We start from the raw sequence: 17045 nt of genomic DNA, 5'->3' as shown, positions 1-17045 counted from the left end.
GCCATTAACCCCACCATAGAGCTGCCAGGACTTACAAAGGCCTTCGAAACAGACTCTTGGAGGGCACAAACAGAACCTCGTGCATACCAGGACCCAGGAAAAAGGAGCAATGACCCCACAAGAGACTGACCCAGACTTGCCCGTGAGTGTCCAAGAGTCTCCAGAGGAGGAGTGGGCCAGTAGTGGCTTGCTGCAGGGTTGGGGGCATTGAATGTAGCAGAACACACCGGGGGCCTTTTGAAGGAGGTCACCATTATCTTCATTGGATTCCCTGATGGCTCAGACGGTAAAGAGTCTGCCTGCAATGCGGGAGACCTGGGTTCGATTCCTGAGTTGGGAAGATCCCTGGAGAAGGAAATGGCAACCCACTCCAGTACTCTTGCCTAGAAAATTCCATGGATGGAGGGGCCTGGTGGGCCTCCACCATAGTTTGGCCCCAGGTAAATAACAGGGAGGGAACACAGCTCCACCCATCAACAGAAAATTGGATTAAAGATTTACTGAGCATGGCCCCGCCCATCAGAACAAGACCCAGTTTCCCTCTCATCAATCTCTCCCATTAGAAAGCTTGCATAAGCCTCTTATCCTTTTCTATTTGAGAGCAGACAGACTGAAAACCATAATCACAAAAAACTAACCAATCTGATCACATGGACCACAGCCTTGTCTACTTCAAAGAAACTATGAGCCATGCTGTGTAGGGCCACCCAAGACCGATAGATCATGGTGGACAGTTCTGACAAAACGTGGTCCACTGGAGAAGGGAATGGCAAAACACTTCAGCATTCTTGCCTTGAGAACCCCATGAACAGTATGAAAAGGCAAAACGATAGGACAAGGAAAGATGAACTCCCCAGGTCGGTAGGTACCCAATATGCTACTGGAGATCAGTGGAGAAATAACTCCAAAAAGAATGATGGATGGAGCCAAAGCAAAAACAATACCCAGTTGTGGATGTGATTGGTGATGGAAGCAAGGTCTGATGCTGTAAAGAGCAATACTGCATAGGAACCTGGAATGTGAGGTCCATGAATCAAGGCAAATTGGAAGTGGTCAAACAGGAGATGGCAAGAGTTAATGTTGACATTTTAGGAATCAGTGAAATAAAATGGACTGGAATGGGTAAACTGAACTCAGATGACCACTAATATCTACTACTGTGGGCAACAATCCCTTAGAAGAAATGGAGTAGCCCTCACAGTCAACAAAAGAGTCCGAAACGCAGTACTTGGATGCAATCTCAAAAATGACAGCATGATCTCTGTTCATTTCCAGGACAAACCATTCAATATCACAGTAATCCAAATTTATGCCCCGACCAGTAATGCTGAAGAAGCTGACGCTGAACAGTTCTATGAAGACCTACAAGACTTTCTAGAACTAACACCCCCAAAAGATTGCCTTTTCATTATAGGGGACTGGAATGCAAAAGTAGGAAGTCAAGAGACACTCAGAATTAAGACAAGTTTGGCCTTGGAGTATAGAATGAAGCAGGGCAAAGGCTATAGAGTTTTGCCAACTGAGTGCACTGGTCATAGCAAACACCCTCTTCCAACAACACAAGGGAAGACTCTACCCATGGACATCAACAGATGGTCAATACTGAAATCAGATTGATTATATTCTTTGCAGCCAAAAATGGAGAAGCTCTAAACAGTCAGCAAAAGGAAGACTGGGAGCTGACTGTAGCTCAGATCATGAACTCCTTATTGCCAAATTCAGACTTAAATTGAAGAAAGTAGGGAAAACCACTAGATCATTCAGGTATGACCTAAATCAAATCCCTTACGATTATACAGTGGAAGTGAGAAACAGATTCAAGGGATTAGATCTGACAGAGTGAAGAACTATGGAAGTTTGGGACATCGTACAGGAGTCAGGGATCAAGACCATCCCCAAAAAAAAGAAATGCAAAAAAGAAAAATGGCTGTCCTAGGAGGCCTTACAAACAGCTATGAAAAGAAGAGAAGCAAAAGGCAAAGGAGAAAAGGCGAGATATACCCATTTGAATGCACAGTTTCAAAGAACAGTAAGGAGAGAAAAAAGTGTTCCTCAGTGATCAGTGCAAAGAAATAGAGGAAAACAACAGAATGGGAAAGACTAGAGATCTCTTCAAGAAAATCAGAGATACCAAGGGAACATTTCACGCAAAGATGGGCTCAATAAAGGACAGAAATGGTATGAACCTAACAGAAGCAAAGATATTAAGAGATGGCAAGAAAAGATTGTCGCAACCTAGATAATCATGATGGTATGATCACTCACCTAGAGCCAGACGTCCTGGAATGCAAAGTCAAGCGGGCCTTAGGAAGCATCACTACTAACAAAGCTAGTGGAGGTGATGGGATTCCAGTTGAGCTATTCCAAATCTGAAAAGATGATGCTGTGAAAGTGCTGCACTCAATATGCCCACAAATTTGGAAAACTCAGTAGTGGCCACAGGACTAGAAAAGGTCAGCTTTCATTCCAATCCCAAAGAAAGGCAATGCCGAAGAATGCTCAAACGACCGCATAACTGCACTCATCTCACATGGCAAGGAAAGTAATGCTCAAAATTCTCCAACCCAGTATGTGAACCATGAACTTCCAGACGTTGAAGCTAGTTTTAGAAAAGGAAGAAGAACCAGAGATCAAATTGCCAACATCCGCTGGATCATCAAATAAGCAAGAGAGTTCCAGAAAAACATCTATTTCTGCTTTATTGACTATGCCAAAGCCTTTGACTATGTGGATCACAAGAAATTGTGAAAAATCCTTAAAGAGATGGGAATACCAGACACCTGGCCTGCCTCTCAAGAAATCTGTATGCAGGTCAGGAAGCAACAGTTAGAACCGGACATGGAACAAGAATGGTTCCAAATAGGGAAAGGAATATGTCAAGGCTGTATATTGTCACCCTAATTAACTTATATGCAGAGTACCTCATGAGAAACACTGGGCTGGAGGAAGTACAAACTGGAATCAAGATTGCTAGGATAAATATCAATAACCTCAGATATGCAGATGACACCACCCTTATGGCAGAAAGTGAAAAAGAACTAAAGAGCCTCTTGATGAAAGTGAAAGAAGAGAGTGAAAAAGTTGGCTTTAAGTTCAACATTCAGAAAACGAAGATCATGGCATCTGGTCCCATCACTTCATACCAAACAGATTGGGAAACACTGGAAACAGTGACAGACTTTATTTTTGGGGGCTCCAAAATCACTGCAGATGGTGACTGCAGCCATTAAAGTAAAAGACACTTGCTCCTTGGAAGAAAAGTTATGACCAACCTAGAGAGCATATTAAAAAGCAGAGACATTACTTTGCCAACAAAGGTCAGTCTAGTCAAAACTATGGTGTTTCCAGTAGTCAGGTATGGATGTGAGAGTTGGACTATAAAGGAAGCTGAGCGCAGAATTGACGCTTTTGAACTGTGGTGTCAGAGAACTCTTGAGAGTCCCTTGGACTGCAAGGAGATCCAACTAGTCCAACCTAAAGGAAATCAACCCTGAATATTCACTGGAAGGACTGATGCTGAAGCTGAAACTCCAATACTTTGCCCACCTGATGCAAAGAAGTGACTCTTTGAAAAGTCCCTGATGCTGGAAAAGATTGAAAAGATTGAGGAGGAGATGACAGAGGATGAGATGGTTGGATGGCATCACAGACTCAGCGAACATGAGTCTGATTAAACTCTGGGAGTTGGGGATGGACAGGGAGGCCTGGCGTGCTGCAGTCCATGGGGTCGCAGAGTCAGACATGACTGAGTGACTGAACTGAAAACTGAAACATGACCACCCAACCGTGAGAACCCTCCGAATACAAGATCACAAGACCCCAGCTGTGAGTTTAACTAAGGACCCCTCCCTTTGAGGCACAATTTCCCATCGATGGGTATAAGAAAAGTTGGCTATAAAGGGAGAGCACTGGTTTCTAAGGTAGATCCCTTCCTCTCTTCCTATAATGTGTCTTTCTCTGCCTGACTGCCATGGTCACCTTACATACACATATAATAGAATACTATTTAGCAACAAAGAGGAATGAACTAGTGATACATACTACAACATAAATTTTGAAAACAACACTGAGAAGTGTGAAATATTTCCTGCCATATCAGTAGGCAAGAATGTCACCGCCATCAGTGATTTCAGGCTTCTAAACGTGAATGAGAGCTCCCAAAAGGGAAAACAATGCCTGTGATCCAGTAGATCCTGCTACTCCGCCCCCACAGAGATTGCTAAGGAGCTTGGGGTGGGGTGGGGGGGTTGCTGGATGTGAGCAAAAGTAGCAGTCTTCTGTCACCCCTTACGGTGAAAGAGGAATTAAAGATGTGAACACTCAAAAAGCAAGAGTGCGGGATTTGGTCCCAGATAGCACAAATGCATATGAAAGGAAAGAGTTCAGTGAGCCCAGAAACTTGCATCTTCCCATATAAAGAAGAGCACTAAATTCCTTGAGACATCCGGTTTTCCTTAATTAACAATAATCTTTGATGTTCAGACTGCCTGCCCTCTTTGTTGCAAACTTCTATATATAGCCTGCCTCCCTCTCCAGCCTCTTCAGAACAGTTCCTCAGGGATACCTGAGATGCTGTTTCCCAGGCTTGAAGTCCTAAACATTCCCACCAAATAAAATAACTTATTATGCTCAGGTTGTGACTATTCTTTAGTCGACAGAAGCCAGTCACAAAACACTAAATTGTATGATTCCATTCCGTTACCGAGTGTAAGCTCATACTAAGCTCGCTGCACAACAGGCAGGTTCAAGAGATGAGTCAATGAGACAAGGAATAGAGACTTTATTCAGAAAGCCAGCAAACGAAGATAATGGGTTTGAACCATCTTGCCTGATGGAGTCTGAATTCAGGCTCCTTTACACCAAAAGGGGAGGGAGAAAAATCAAACACTTCCTGGTTCCCATTCGCCTCCAGAGGGGATGGGTTAATTTCTTCCTCCCTGCAGTCACTCACAGCTGGGCCTGGTCAGGATGTTTCCTGGAGCTAAACAAAGGTATTTCAGCCTAACACTCATTACCTGGAAGCAAGGTTCCCAGAGATGGGCCATTATGTATAATTTAAGCTTGGAGGCAACATCCCTTTAGTGAATAACTTGGAATACAAGATTCTTCTCTATCACAGTTCCTATGGAATGTCCAGAGTAGGCAAGTCTATAGAGACCAAAAGTAGATTAGTGGTTACAAGGTGCTGAGAGTTGGGAGAAGATTGGAAAGGAAGGGGAAGTGACAGCTAAAGGGTATGGAGTTTCTTTCAGAAGGGACAAAAATGGCCTAAAATTAGACTGTGGTGATGACTGTACAACCCTGTGAATATAATTAAAAAATATTTAACTGTATATTTTAAACAGATGAATGGTGCTGACATGCATTATATCTCAACAAAGCTGTTTTAAAAAGGACAAGAGAACTGTCAACCATTTGCAATGAAATGCACCTAAGTTGTATGCTGGTTCAAATGAACATACCATATCAGGGGAAACTGAACATTAACTGGATATGTAGAATAGAATCTGGAATAACTATTGATTTTTTTAAGTGTGACAGTGCTATATTATTTTTGTTGAGTCTTATTTTTTATGGAAATATTTTTGGATGAAATGATATGTATCTGGGATTTGCTTCAAAATAAGTGGAGTAGATATAGGGAGAGGGTGCAGCTACAAAGTGGGTTGTTGTTTAGTTGCTAAATCCTTTGCGACCCCATGGACTATAGCCGGCCAGGCTCCTTGGTCCAAGACATTTCTCAGGCAAGAATATTAGAGTGGGTTGCCATTTTCTTCTGTAGGGGATGTTCCTGACTCAGGGATCAAACCTGTGGCTCCTGCGTCTCCCCTGTGTCCTGCATTGGCAGGTGGATTCTTTACTGCTGAGCCACCAGGATACTGGTCAATGAGATGGGCTTCATGGACTCACTGTACAGTCCTCTCTGCTCTTATTTTGGAATTCTTCACAATTAAAAGACTTAAACAATCTATCAACGTAGAGGTAAACAACTTTCTATAAAGAGCTAACGGATCTCAGAGAACACACATATAGCCAATGAATATTTGAATATGTATGACATCTATTACGAGCTTCCCTCGTGGATTAGATGGTAAAGAAGCTGCCTGCAATGCAGCACACCCGGGTTCAATTCCTTGGCTCAGGAAGATCCCCTGGAGGAGGGCATGGCTATCCTCTCCAGTATTCTTGCCTGGAGAATCCCATGGACAGAGGAGCCAGGTGGGCTACGGTCCATGGGGTTACAAAGAGTCTGACATGACTGAGCATCTGTTATAATTTTAAAAATACATTCAATTGAACAATTTTGCACCTAGAGCTTGACCAAGTCTGACAGTCCCCAGTTATGACAAGGACACAGGAAACACTCAGATCTACTGACAGTGGCTGGAAGAGACAGCCTCTTGGAGGATCATCCAGCAGCATCTATAATCATTTTCAAGACACAGTTCCACTTGCAGCAGTTTACTCATCAGATATACTTGAATAAATACGCACAGACGTTATGTTCAGTGTTCCTGAAGCAATGTTTGTGGTTGTTAAAACAGGAAACAAGTTGAGTCTGTGCCCATCAAAGTGGTGAATTCACATACCAGACATTCTTGATAACATCCAAGTGCACTGGGTTCTCTGAGAAACTTGAATTACACTCAAAGGCGGCCACAATGAAATGAATAAATGGTGTGCATCTTGTTTATTTTCTGCCTGCCCTGGCTGAAAGCTGGTCCCCAGGGCCACCCTCCGCTGTGAGACGTCTGTGCTCACACTTTGATTCCCATTCCCAGATGATGAATGTACATGGCCACTAACAGCAGCACCAGATCTCCCACGGTAGCAGCAAACCCTCCCAACAGCCCAGGAGCTCGTCACTGCATCAGGTCTGCCTTGTCCTACACACAGTGTCACTACCGGACCTGAGGACATCCCAGAGCTGCCAGGTCCGCAATTGAGGAGACCCCCACCACCTTTCACACTCAACCCGACAGACCTGCCCTGACCACTTAAGAGGTAAACAAGAGTGCTACAGCAACTACATTTTATCTGACCTCTCCCCACCTCCCAGGTCCAGGTCCACATCCTCATTAGTGAGTGGGCTACTCGGCACTCAGGAAGACTCTCTTGTGTGCGGTGTTGGTGTAGGGGTGCCAGCGCCACTCTACGTCTGCAGTGGCCTCCTGTTCCAGCGTGCCCAGGCGGATCATGTACACTGGGGGAAGGGGATGAGATATAGTCACCTACATATCCAGCACTGCCCACCACCAGATGTAGGAAAAGCCCCAAACTCACACTTCAGCTCAAAGCGCGGCCCAACCTCGGTCAGCTCCACATTGCGGTGGTTGGTCTTCTTGTATACATGGTGCCTGGGGCAAAGGGGGCAGGGCAGGGTTGAGCAGAGGCAGGGAGCAGCTGCAGGATAAACAACAAACAGTACAGGGACATAAAGGTGGGGACATCACTTGAGCCCAGCCAACAGACCTACCGGAAGGAGATGTAGTCGTCCTGGTTGGCGAAGGTGATGACCCGGTGGCTGTCATCTTTGGGCACAGGGAATAGGTAGCGGAGTATGTCAGAGACCTAGGGCAGCAGGAAGAAAAGCCTAAAATGCCTGGCCTAGGACCCCCCAGCCCCCAGCCCCCAGCCCATGGCCGCAGACTCACCCGCTTACCCAGGCGGGAGGAGAAACCATGCATGATGAGGTGAGGTTTGGCCTCTGATGCAGTTCCCAGGTCAGGGATGTCATGCCTCATGACTACGTTGCACAGTGTGAAGTACGCAGTTGGGCCAAAGGGCAGGTGGCTGACAATGAGCCCCACTGGCAAGGCCACACAAGCTGTTAGAGACCCTCTGCTCCTACCCAGCCACCCTCGCAGCACCGAGCTCCCTCCCACCAGCCTTACCGGGTGTGCCTCGATGCTCGTGGACAACCAGCAGGTCAGTGACCCCATTGGCTTTGCAGGCTCGCACCAGAGCTCCTACCTCATGCCGGCCACGGTTCATGCGCTGGGCACCAGGGAACACCAACTTCAGCTCCTGCATGTGAACTCCCTCTGGTTAGGATGGGCCTCTGAGTGTCTGAACACCTCCCACTCACGCCTGTTGTCATACCTTTGCAAACATCTTAAGGCGGGAACTGGGATCTCGGGAGGTAGTAATCATGACCTTGGGATCCTCAACCCCTGCCCAACGATACTCATCATCTACGTGGTTGGTCACACCTGTTAGGAGCATGAGGCACGAGAACACGATATTGTCGAGGGAAGTGAAATGCTAACGTGCGGTGGCCAAATCCACCCAGAACAACACTATCTGACAATACCTTCAAGAATGGAAATGCTCTGTACCTGCTCTGGACAACAGGGTGGCCCCTGGCCAAACTGGCTACAAGCACAAGTGTGATCGAGGAACTGAATCTTTCTACTTGATTTTAGTTCATTTAAGCTCTGGTAATCACATGGAACAAGTAGCTGCCATGTTAGCACAAGTCCAGATTCTGTTAAGGCCCAGAGTAACAGACTCCTTTACTTCACAACAAATTTTTATGCTGTGATTCCTTTCATATTTGTTGAATAATGGAATGAATCAAACATCTGGATATCAATGAAGTCCTGGTAGCTGAGGACACAAATGAACAAAATGACACTGTTCTGTCCCATCAGAACCTACATTCCTAGTGAGAGGGCCAATTAACGGACAAAACAAAGTACAAAGTGGGGTAATACTGTGCCATGTAAACAGAACTGGGAGCACGCAGTGAGAGGGCCCCTGAGGTGTCATCTGTGCACAGCCATGAGGGTGCCTGGAAGACCGTTTCAGGATCAGGAGCTTCACAGCCTTTCTTCAGGGTGTGTCAGGAATGACACGGAAGTTAATGGGCTCAAGTGCAGGAAGAGAAGCTGGACCATAGAGTCCGGGAAGGTCACCTTCACCGCCGGCATCGTCAAACTCCAGGGACCCCTGTAAGGCCAGAGCTTCCCTGCGTAACTCGGTGGGAATCAGGCGGTTCTCTGCAAGGGGAAGACAGAGAGGTTGAGAGAGAAATGCATAGAACCTTCAGTTTTTACAACACTGTACAAACTTGATAGGAAAACACCCCTTTACTCCTTTCTGAGCAGAGAGCTGATATGTAATTAGAGGTGGAGGTGGTAATGAAACAATTATTTTTTGGCTATATGCCACCTTGTTAAGAGTGTTTATGGGTGATTTCATTTACTGTGGGTGCTGAGTGTCAAGACTTGAGAGGTTTCTAAAATATCTAACCACAAGTATGCATTCCCTTTGTAGTCAGAAAAAAATTAACAATGTTAAAAAAAATAAATGGAAACTACTCATTCTATATGAAGGTGGATCAGAAACCCTCAAACCCTCTGACATTAAAATCATTCATCGTGATGCTCTGGGTCAGAGGTTCCCTCTGTGAACTAAAGCTAGATTTGGCAGAGAGGCTGGCCTGTGTGGCCGTGCCCACTTTGGAGCATGTCCTTGAATCCAGCACTTCTCTCTAACATACCCTGGACAAACTCTTGCACACTGAAGACAGCGTTCACAGCAGCAGGGCTGACCCAAACTAAAAATAAGCTGTCCACCCCCCACAGTGAATTGGATGAAGACCCTGTGGAATATTTACCTGCAGGAGCCCCACCTACACTCAATGGATCTTAGTAACGATGCCAAACAAAAACATAACGTGGCAAAAGAATACGCAAAACCTAATACTACCTAAAATCAACCAATATGATTTAATATTACAAATAAGCATGATACAGGCAAAAAAGAAGAGGAAGGAAATGGCTTATTTTTAATCAATATTCAATACTGTGGTTCTCTAGGTCGGGGGAAATATTTCTGAACTTCAATATATTTATCATTTTCATTTCTTAATGTGAGCAGATAGGTCATTACATCAGGAGCTCAGTCCCAACAGACTCTCTACAGGATCCATGGGCAGCAGTCTGCCAGGTTCCTCTGTCCCTGGAATTTTCCAGGCAAGGATGCTGGAGTGGGTTGCCATTTCCTACTCCGGGTTAGAACCCACACCTCTTGCATCAACAGGGTAGATTCTTTTACCACTAGCGCTGAGAAGCTCTGTATTACATTATGCTTGACATAAATATACACACACATACTTTACATGTCTAAAACCTAAGACAATCAAAGTGAATTTAAAACAGGTACTGAGTTGATGTACAATCAGGAAACAGAGCTCCACCAACACAAGAACCAACGAGATACATCTAAATAAAGCATTTCCAATCAGGCACGTGTGACAGACTCTTTTAACAGTACGGCAAATGGAAAGTGCGCAAAATATTGCAAAGTTAAATTCCTAATTTACAACGCAAATAAAATTAAGTTCTACACGAATTAACAGTTTTCAAATACAAGGGACTTGTAACAGCAGTAAAAGACAATCAGATATTACCCTGTAGTGACAACAAGTAGCAAGAACAGAAACGATGCAGGGGAAATATGTATAGGACCACGTGAAATGTTTAAATCTGGAAAGGCCTAGACACTGCAACTTAGCGACTGAACAACGGACACTGTAAATAAAATTAATAAGCAAGCTGTAAAATCTGGATACTGTAACATAAATGACAAGTAATTCATACGATCTTGAAAGGAATATTTGCAAACCATGAAGAAGATCGAACAGTTAAGGGAAATGACCAGTAAACACGTGAAAAAATACTCACCACTCTAACACAAGTAAATGCTAATTAAAAGCCTTTTACAGCACTGGGGCCTGTTTCCCGTTGGGTTTTAAAACTAAGGTCTCTAGAAAAGATCGGACAGCGGGGGACACACGTACCCTCAAGCGCGCGCCGAACCTTGTCCTTCCTCTCCTGGGCCGTTCGTTCAGCCTCCTCTCGTGCCTTGCGGTACAGGTACTCGCGGCGAAGGCGGGCCTCGCGGCGCAGCTGGGGAAGAGCGGGCCCATTCAGACAACCCGTTTTCTCCAAGCAAAGCAGGCTCCAGAAACATACGCCCCGACCCCACCGGCCACAACCCCAGCCTCCACTAGCCCCCGACCTCCAAAACAGGAGTTTAAAACATCCCTCCTACCATCCTGAGGGCAACTTCCACGTGGGTCCAGGAGAATCTTTGGATACCGCTTGCGCAACGCAGTCCTCGCCTCCGCCGTCCTCCTTCCGCCCTTAACCAAAAGTCGGTACAGACTTCACTGGATCCCGCTGATTCCTACAATGCCCGAAGTTAAAATGGCGAACAGAAGGTGGGAGTGGCAAAGCGATTGGCCAGACTGAAGCGCGTGCTCACTGAAGCAACCAATAGGCAGGATAGGGCGGCAAGGTGCTGTCACGTGACTTAGACCGGCAGTTAATAAAGGCGACAGCCTGGCTTCACTACCTAGCGCGAGGAGGCGAATGTTCGATTTGAAGGTGAGGAATCCCTAAAATAATCATAACTGTAGCTTCAGCAGGTGTAAAAGCTGTACAGCGATTAACCAGATGATCGCCTACCCGCCTATTCTGAAATTAAAGCCGCCCCTCTAAAATGGACGCCTCGTTTCATCGCCACTCAGACAACTCTACGTTTAAATCGCGGCCGCTTCCAGAAGTGATTCGGAGATACCCACAGCTCTTGCCGATTGTCCGGGTGGCTGGTGCCCTTCGGATGCTTGCCTGACGAAGGTTATCACTTCCAGGGTCGCAGCTCTGAGGCCGCGCTGATCCTGAAAAGCGCAAAACAGGCAGCCACAATCCACCCACGACTGGGAACGCCCCCGAGAGGGCGGGCCTCGCGCGCCTATTGGCTGTCCTGCTAGGACGGCAGGCACTGATTGGGCGACCTGTCAGGAGCCGGCTCTCGACTCTGCGGAACAGATGGCTTCTCGGGATCTGCGGGCCGAGGTCGACTTTGTTCTCCTGCAGCTCCTCGGTGACCTGGAGCAACTGGAGGCGAAGCGGCAGGCGCTAAACGCCCGGGTGGAGGAGGTGGGAGCTTCGGGCGGGAGGGCAGGCTGGCCGGCGCACGGAAGTTACTTTGTTTCACCTCTTCTCTCTTCCCAGGGCTGGCTCTCGCTCTCCAAAGCGCGCTATGCCATGGGTGCCAAGTCAGTAGGGCCCCTGCAGTATGCCTCCCACATGGAGCCCCAGGTCCGCGTCGGCACCAGGTGAGGAGCCTTGCATGCTGCAGCGGGTGGGCGGGCAGAGGGCCGGGCCGGGGCCGCCAAAGGTCCAATCTCCCAATCTCCCTTGTCGTTCTGTAGCGAGGCTCAGGACGGACTCCAGAAGTTCTGGATGGTGAGAGCCGGCACCCAGACTCCAGAAGAGGTGGGATCCCGCGAGGCAGGTGAGCTCCCCCTCTTCTTCCCGTAGGGTCCCTTCCCATATAAAAGACAAAATGCATGGGACGTCTGAGTAGATGATTTTATTTAGGCTGTTACGATAGAGCGCGCCCCAATTTTGAAGATCAGAATATCTCAGCAGAGAGGTTTTTTTGCCTTAGATTTATAGGGGGAATAGAAAGTTATGGGCGAGGTCCCTTACCGTTAGAATTGTTTTGCAGTCAGAGGAAGTCTCAGCTGAACAGAAGATGTTTATTTCTGTGTCTAGCTAGTTTAAGGGGGACAAATTTCTAATCCCAGTTAATCATTCATGAGACAATGGGGAGTTGAAGGGTGTGTCTGGCTTTTCAGCAGGTTCAGGCAAAATGGCAAAAGTCTGTGTACCTTTTTCACAGGAAAACAAGGGGGGTCATTTGCTGGTTTTATGACAGTCAGTAAAAAAGAGTGGACAGACACAAGGGGAAGGGTAGTTCCTTGTAATAAGGTGTTTTCTGAAACATAAAACGAATTTTACAACAGTTGGTATTTTCTGGGATCTTGAACTTAGATCGAGTTTAACATTGTCGCCAAGAAGACGGCCAGGTATTAATAACAAGACCCCTAGCCTTTCTTTCTTCAGCTCTGCGCAGGCGCAAGGGTCTCCCAAGGACCCCAGAGCCAGACTCCTCCCCAGCTCCCCAGAACCCTTTGAAATGGTTTGGAATCCTGGTTCCTCACAGTCTGCGACAAGCTCAAGCCAGCTTCCGGGAGGGTGAGTGACCCTGAAAGGGACCTATCTACCGTGAGTGCTAACTAATGCCAGGCTTGGGATTAGTCTGCAAAGGGCTTTGCAGGTTTTCTCCATTTCAGGCTTGTTGCACACCTACTATTTTTTAAAAAAGCATTTATTGGCTGTTGGCAGAGTTCAGGTTCATAGGAGGTGCTGGGGATACAGCAGGAAACAAAAGGTATAACACCCTCATGGGATCTTTATTGAGTGCAGAAAAACATGCGTGAAAACAAATAAGTAGGCCCTAAATAAAATACCAGGCAATGAAAGTTGCTATGAAAAAATAAGGTAGAGAGAGTGCAATGGATGGCATAGCCTAGGGGAGCTGTTGTGTATTTGGTAGCCTGGAAAGGCCTCTGAAGAGATGAAGGAAAGACCTTTGTTGGTGATCTGGGGGAACAGTGTTCTAGGTGCCAGGGACCAACCAGGGCAGATCTCTGAGGTGATGTTGCGTCTGGTATGGCAGAGAGGAGGCCAGTGGGCAAGAGTGGAGGTGGTGTGGACAGTGGAAGACAGGATAAGTAGGGGGAAAACTGCATGTTTTTTCGAGTGGAAACCACAGGATTTGCTGATAGATCAATTCAGGAGTAAGGGAAGGAGAGCAGTGAAGGATGCGCCCAGTCTGTAGTCAGAATGCCTGAAAAGGTGAGGCGGGAGGGCAACAGAGCAGCAGCTGAGGTAAAGTCAGGAGTGGTGTGGGGTATGTTCCTGGTGTGGTGGAGATTTTGAATGGATGGTTGGGTACATGTATCTGGAGTTTGGAAGAGGCCTGGACTGGAGAGAGAGATTTGAGAGCTCACTGCATAACACTGGTTTTAAATTCCCAAGTTGCTGACACAGCCACAGCATTAAAGTTGAAATGGGATGAGGTCAGCAGAGGTCCCAGGAATGTAAACAGGAAATAAGGGGAAAAGAAGGGAAGAGACCAGTCAAGAAGACTAAGGAGTGGGGCAGAAGCAACATCAGAAGGGTAAAGTGTTATCTGGAGGGAGTGATCAGTGTGACCAGGCAGTATGGCAGAAGACAGGACTGGCCAGTGGACTGGGTGGTGTGGAGGGCCCAGAGGACTTCCCAGCAGCTATTCCAGGAGAGGTATCAAGTGGAAGCAACATAGGTGTGGATCCAGAATGTGGACCACTCTTGGGGGCAGAGAAAACAAGTAGAAGGAGAGAGGGCAAGAGTAGTGAGGGCCTGTGATAATGGAGAAAAGAAGGAATGATATAAGGACAGAGACTATGTTATAATCTGTGAATTTTTAGTTCCTGGTGGGTGCTATAAGAGGGTCAAGGAAATTTGAGGGGGAGGTGACATTTTAGCAATGACCTGAAGGATTTGAGAGTATGAGTCCAGTGAGGTTCTCAAGGAGTCAATGCCAGCTGTACCTGGAATGTTTTAGGACTAGTTTGAAGGCCAGAGTGGCCTGAGGGTATTCAGAGCCCCTTGAGACATGTGGCACCATAGATACCACAGTGACAATGTCTTCTCCTCCTCTAGGTCTGCAGCTGGCTGCAGACATGGCCAGCCTTCAGAGCCGCATCAACTGGGGTCGAAGCCAGCTCCAGGAACTCCAGGAGAAACTCAAGCAGCTAGAACCCAGGGCTCCCTGACCTGTCACCACAGAAGCAAGGAGTGGGAACAGCCATTCTTCGATGTGGCTCCCTTATCAGCCCTTCCTCCTTCACAGATTGCCCACCACCCCATCTAACTCCCGCTCCTTAATACTTCTCTGGTCTGCATGTTTCCAACTTTGTTAGGTGGGGAAGTCTGAAGAGGCAAACTGCATAATGTTCAAGGTTACTACTGTGAAACCACTTGTAAACTCACATTGTCCCAGGACACATCCATGTGGAGCAGTCACAAAGCTGTTGGGTTAGTTCATATTATTGAACAATAACAACTTCACGCATCAATTAGCTGTGGTTTTTCATTACTGGATGAAATACTACACAGCTACTGGCAGGGAAGGACAAGAAGTAGGTGCTTCAGTTTCTCCAGATCCTTAAAACTGACTTTGATGGGGGGCAAAAAACATACACAGCTACACAGGTCAGGACAGAATGATTCTGCGTTGATAGAAAACCACACATATCTGAGTAGATGGGAAATGCTTAGCAGGTTTTAAGCCAGAAAGTAAAAAGGATCTGACCTAAATTTTCAAGGGAACTCTTTCAAGAGACCATTCAGGTTTTTAAAAGACTGCCTTTCAAGAATGAGTCTTTTAATTTGTTGAGGGGCCAGAAACTCTGTGTCCTGGCTTCATTTTTCTATGGGCTTGTTGATATTTTTAGCAGTTTCTAGGAGCTTATTGGGGATGTTAGTTTTTTGTTTATAATATGAGATGTATCTTTTTTCCCAGTTTTTGTGTTTTAACTTCACTTATGGTGGGTTTTTTTAACTTTTTATTATAAAACACATTGCATTAAACTGCACAGAACAGTTGAATAGTGTAATGAGTAAGGTGAAAGCTCTCTCAGCTCTTGTGTTTAAATCAAGTTTCTTAGAACAGTTGAAATTATCAGGTAGCTATTTTATGATTTCTGGCTTTGGGATTGCAGTTGATGGGATAATAGAATTCTCCAGTGTTTTCCTCAAGAACTTTTGTATTCAAGTGAAGTATAGGGTGAGTCCTGCATTCAACGTCTTCTTTTCTACCATAGTTCATACAGTGGACCATCATTAGCGCTGATTTGAAATGCCACCCTTTTCTTTCGATTAATCCCAGTGTTGTATACCCCTACCATATTTTGGCATTTCCATTTTTTTCATTGATCTGAATGTAAGTTAAGACACAGGTACCACAGTGTTTTAATTCTTGAGCCTTTAATAAAAATATACTTGAATCGCTGCTGCCTGCTGCTGCTGCTAAGTCGCTTCAGTCCTGTCCGACTCTGTGCGATCCCACCAGGCTCCCCCGTCCCTGGGATTCTCCAGGCAAGAACACTGGAGTGGCTTGCCATTTCCTTCTCCAATGCATGAAAGTGAAATCGCAATAGGGCAAATTTTCTGGTTGGATTGGAGGAATTTTGGAGAGGGGGCACCCTACCTTTGTTTGTGAAAAGCTTAATTGAAGCACTCAAAAGGAAACAATGTGACTGGAGGGGAAAAGGGTATTCCCTCCCCCAACACAACGGTTGCATTTCAGAGATTCTCAAGCCAAAATGAGCGAAGGTGAACACCCTGTTTTAGCCATTCTAGGAAAAGATTTTCTCTGGGAACCTGGTCCTGAGGCGGGTGCCAGGGGAGGGGGGTGGCCACGGGGAGAGAAGTCTTGTTTTAGACGTCAGTTGACAACGAAGGTCAAGCAATAGCCCTCCTTCATTTACTGTTTGAAACTACGCTTCGGGGGCGCTCAAGGTCCAAGGCGGTTACCAGCGCCTCGTCACACACCCTCGCTCGGGTTCTAGAGGGCGCTTTCCGGAGTAAGAGCCCCTCCAAGAGACACCGGGATCTGCTGACAAGCACCGCGTAAGCAGACCAGGGCTCGCGCAGCCGCAGTCAGGCTGAAATGCTACACGCGCGCGCAAAGCCTGAAGTGCGCAGGCGTGTGGATGTGCTGACGACAGGCTGACGCAGATGATATATATATGAATAAGGGAGAAATGCTTTCAGTGGTTCCCATATGGTCTAGCGGTTAGGATTCCTGGTTTTCACCCAGGCGGCCCGGGTTCGACTCCCGGTATGGGAACTAAAATTACCCTTTTTACTTTAAGTTATTTGCCAAAGTTTCAGTTTTTTGCCTTTAGTACATCTCAAGTCAAATGAACTGTTTCTTTCCATTTAATCCTAGCGATATCTATGCCCAGGAAACTCCGGGGCCCATTCTTAAATGTTTTAATCATTGTCAATTCTCATCACATTATTAGCTAGTTGTTCTCTAACACTGAGTTACATAAGATACCTTATATACTGCCTATATAATGCAGTACCTTAATACCACAGAATTAATAATATTATTATTTGCATATTAAATAT

General features: G+C 46.3%; 2 protein-coding genes and 1 non-coding gene across 6 annotated transcripts; 2 read left to right on the top strand and 1 right to left on the bottom strand.

Annotated features, from left to right (window-relative positions):
- Positions 1-6676: 6676 nt before the first annotated feature.
- Positions 6677-11725, bottom strand: IMP4 (IMP U3 small nucleolar ribonucleoprotein 4). The gene is made up of 10 exons (XM_006060633.3): positions 11594-11725; positions 11062-11196; positions 10808-10916; positions 8919-9002; positions 8104-8213; positions 7896-8028; positions 7656-7810; positions 7478-7572; positions 7285-7358; positions 6677-7204 (listed from the first exon to the last, which is right to left on the bottom strand). Exons 2-10 carry the CDS (start codon positions 11062-11064, stop codon positions 7092-7094), a joined length of 876 nt encoding a protein of 291 aa, XP_006060695.1. The 5' UTR covers positions 11065-11196; positions 11594-11725; the 3' UTR covers positions 6677-7091.
- On the top strand, positions 11277-15918 carry CCDC115 (coiled-coil domain containing 115). Of its 4 annotated transcripts, none has more exons than XM_006060632.3 (5): positions 11277-11396; positions 12027-12130; positions 12227-12309; positions 12909-13055; positions 14568-15918. In XM_006060632.3, the coding sequence occupies exons 1-5, from the start codon at positions 11382-11384 to the stop codon at positions 14678-14680; spliced, it is 462 nt and encodes a 153-aa protein (XP_006060694.1). In that variant the 5' UTR covers positions 11277-11381; the 3' UTR covers positions 14681-15918. The 4 variants fall into 4 exon arrangements, with proteins under 4 accessions (XP_006060694.1, XP_025128505.1, XP_006060693.1 ...); XM_025272720.2 differs by lacking the exon at positions 11277-11396 and adding an exon at positions 11731-11867; XM_006060631.3 differs by lacking the exon at positions 11277-11396 and adding an exon at positions 11758-11951 and having other exon boundaries at positions 12924-13055.
- Positions 15919-16686: 768 nt separating this feature from the next.
- On the top strand, positions 16687-16758 carry TRNAE-UUC. Its single transcript has one exon. It is a non-coding gene; the product is annotated as a tRNA-Glu (tRNA).
- Positions 16759-17045: the final 287 nt, after the last annotated feature.

The sequence above is a fragment of the Bubalus bubalis genome, chromosome 2 (assembly GCF_019923935.1).
Source record: "Bubalus bubalis isolate 160015118507 breed Murrah chromosome 2, NDDB_SH_1, whole genome shotgun sequence".
Classification (NCBI taxonomy): domain Eukaryota; kingdom Metazoa; phylum Chordata; class Mammalia; order Artiodactyla; family Bovidae; genus Bubalus; species Bubalus bubalis.
The sequence above is the reverse complement of the archived record's forward strand: the minus strand, read 5'-3'. Positions and strand labels throughout refer to the sequence as shown.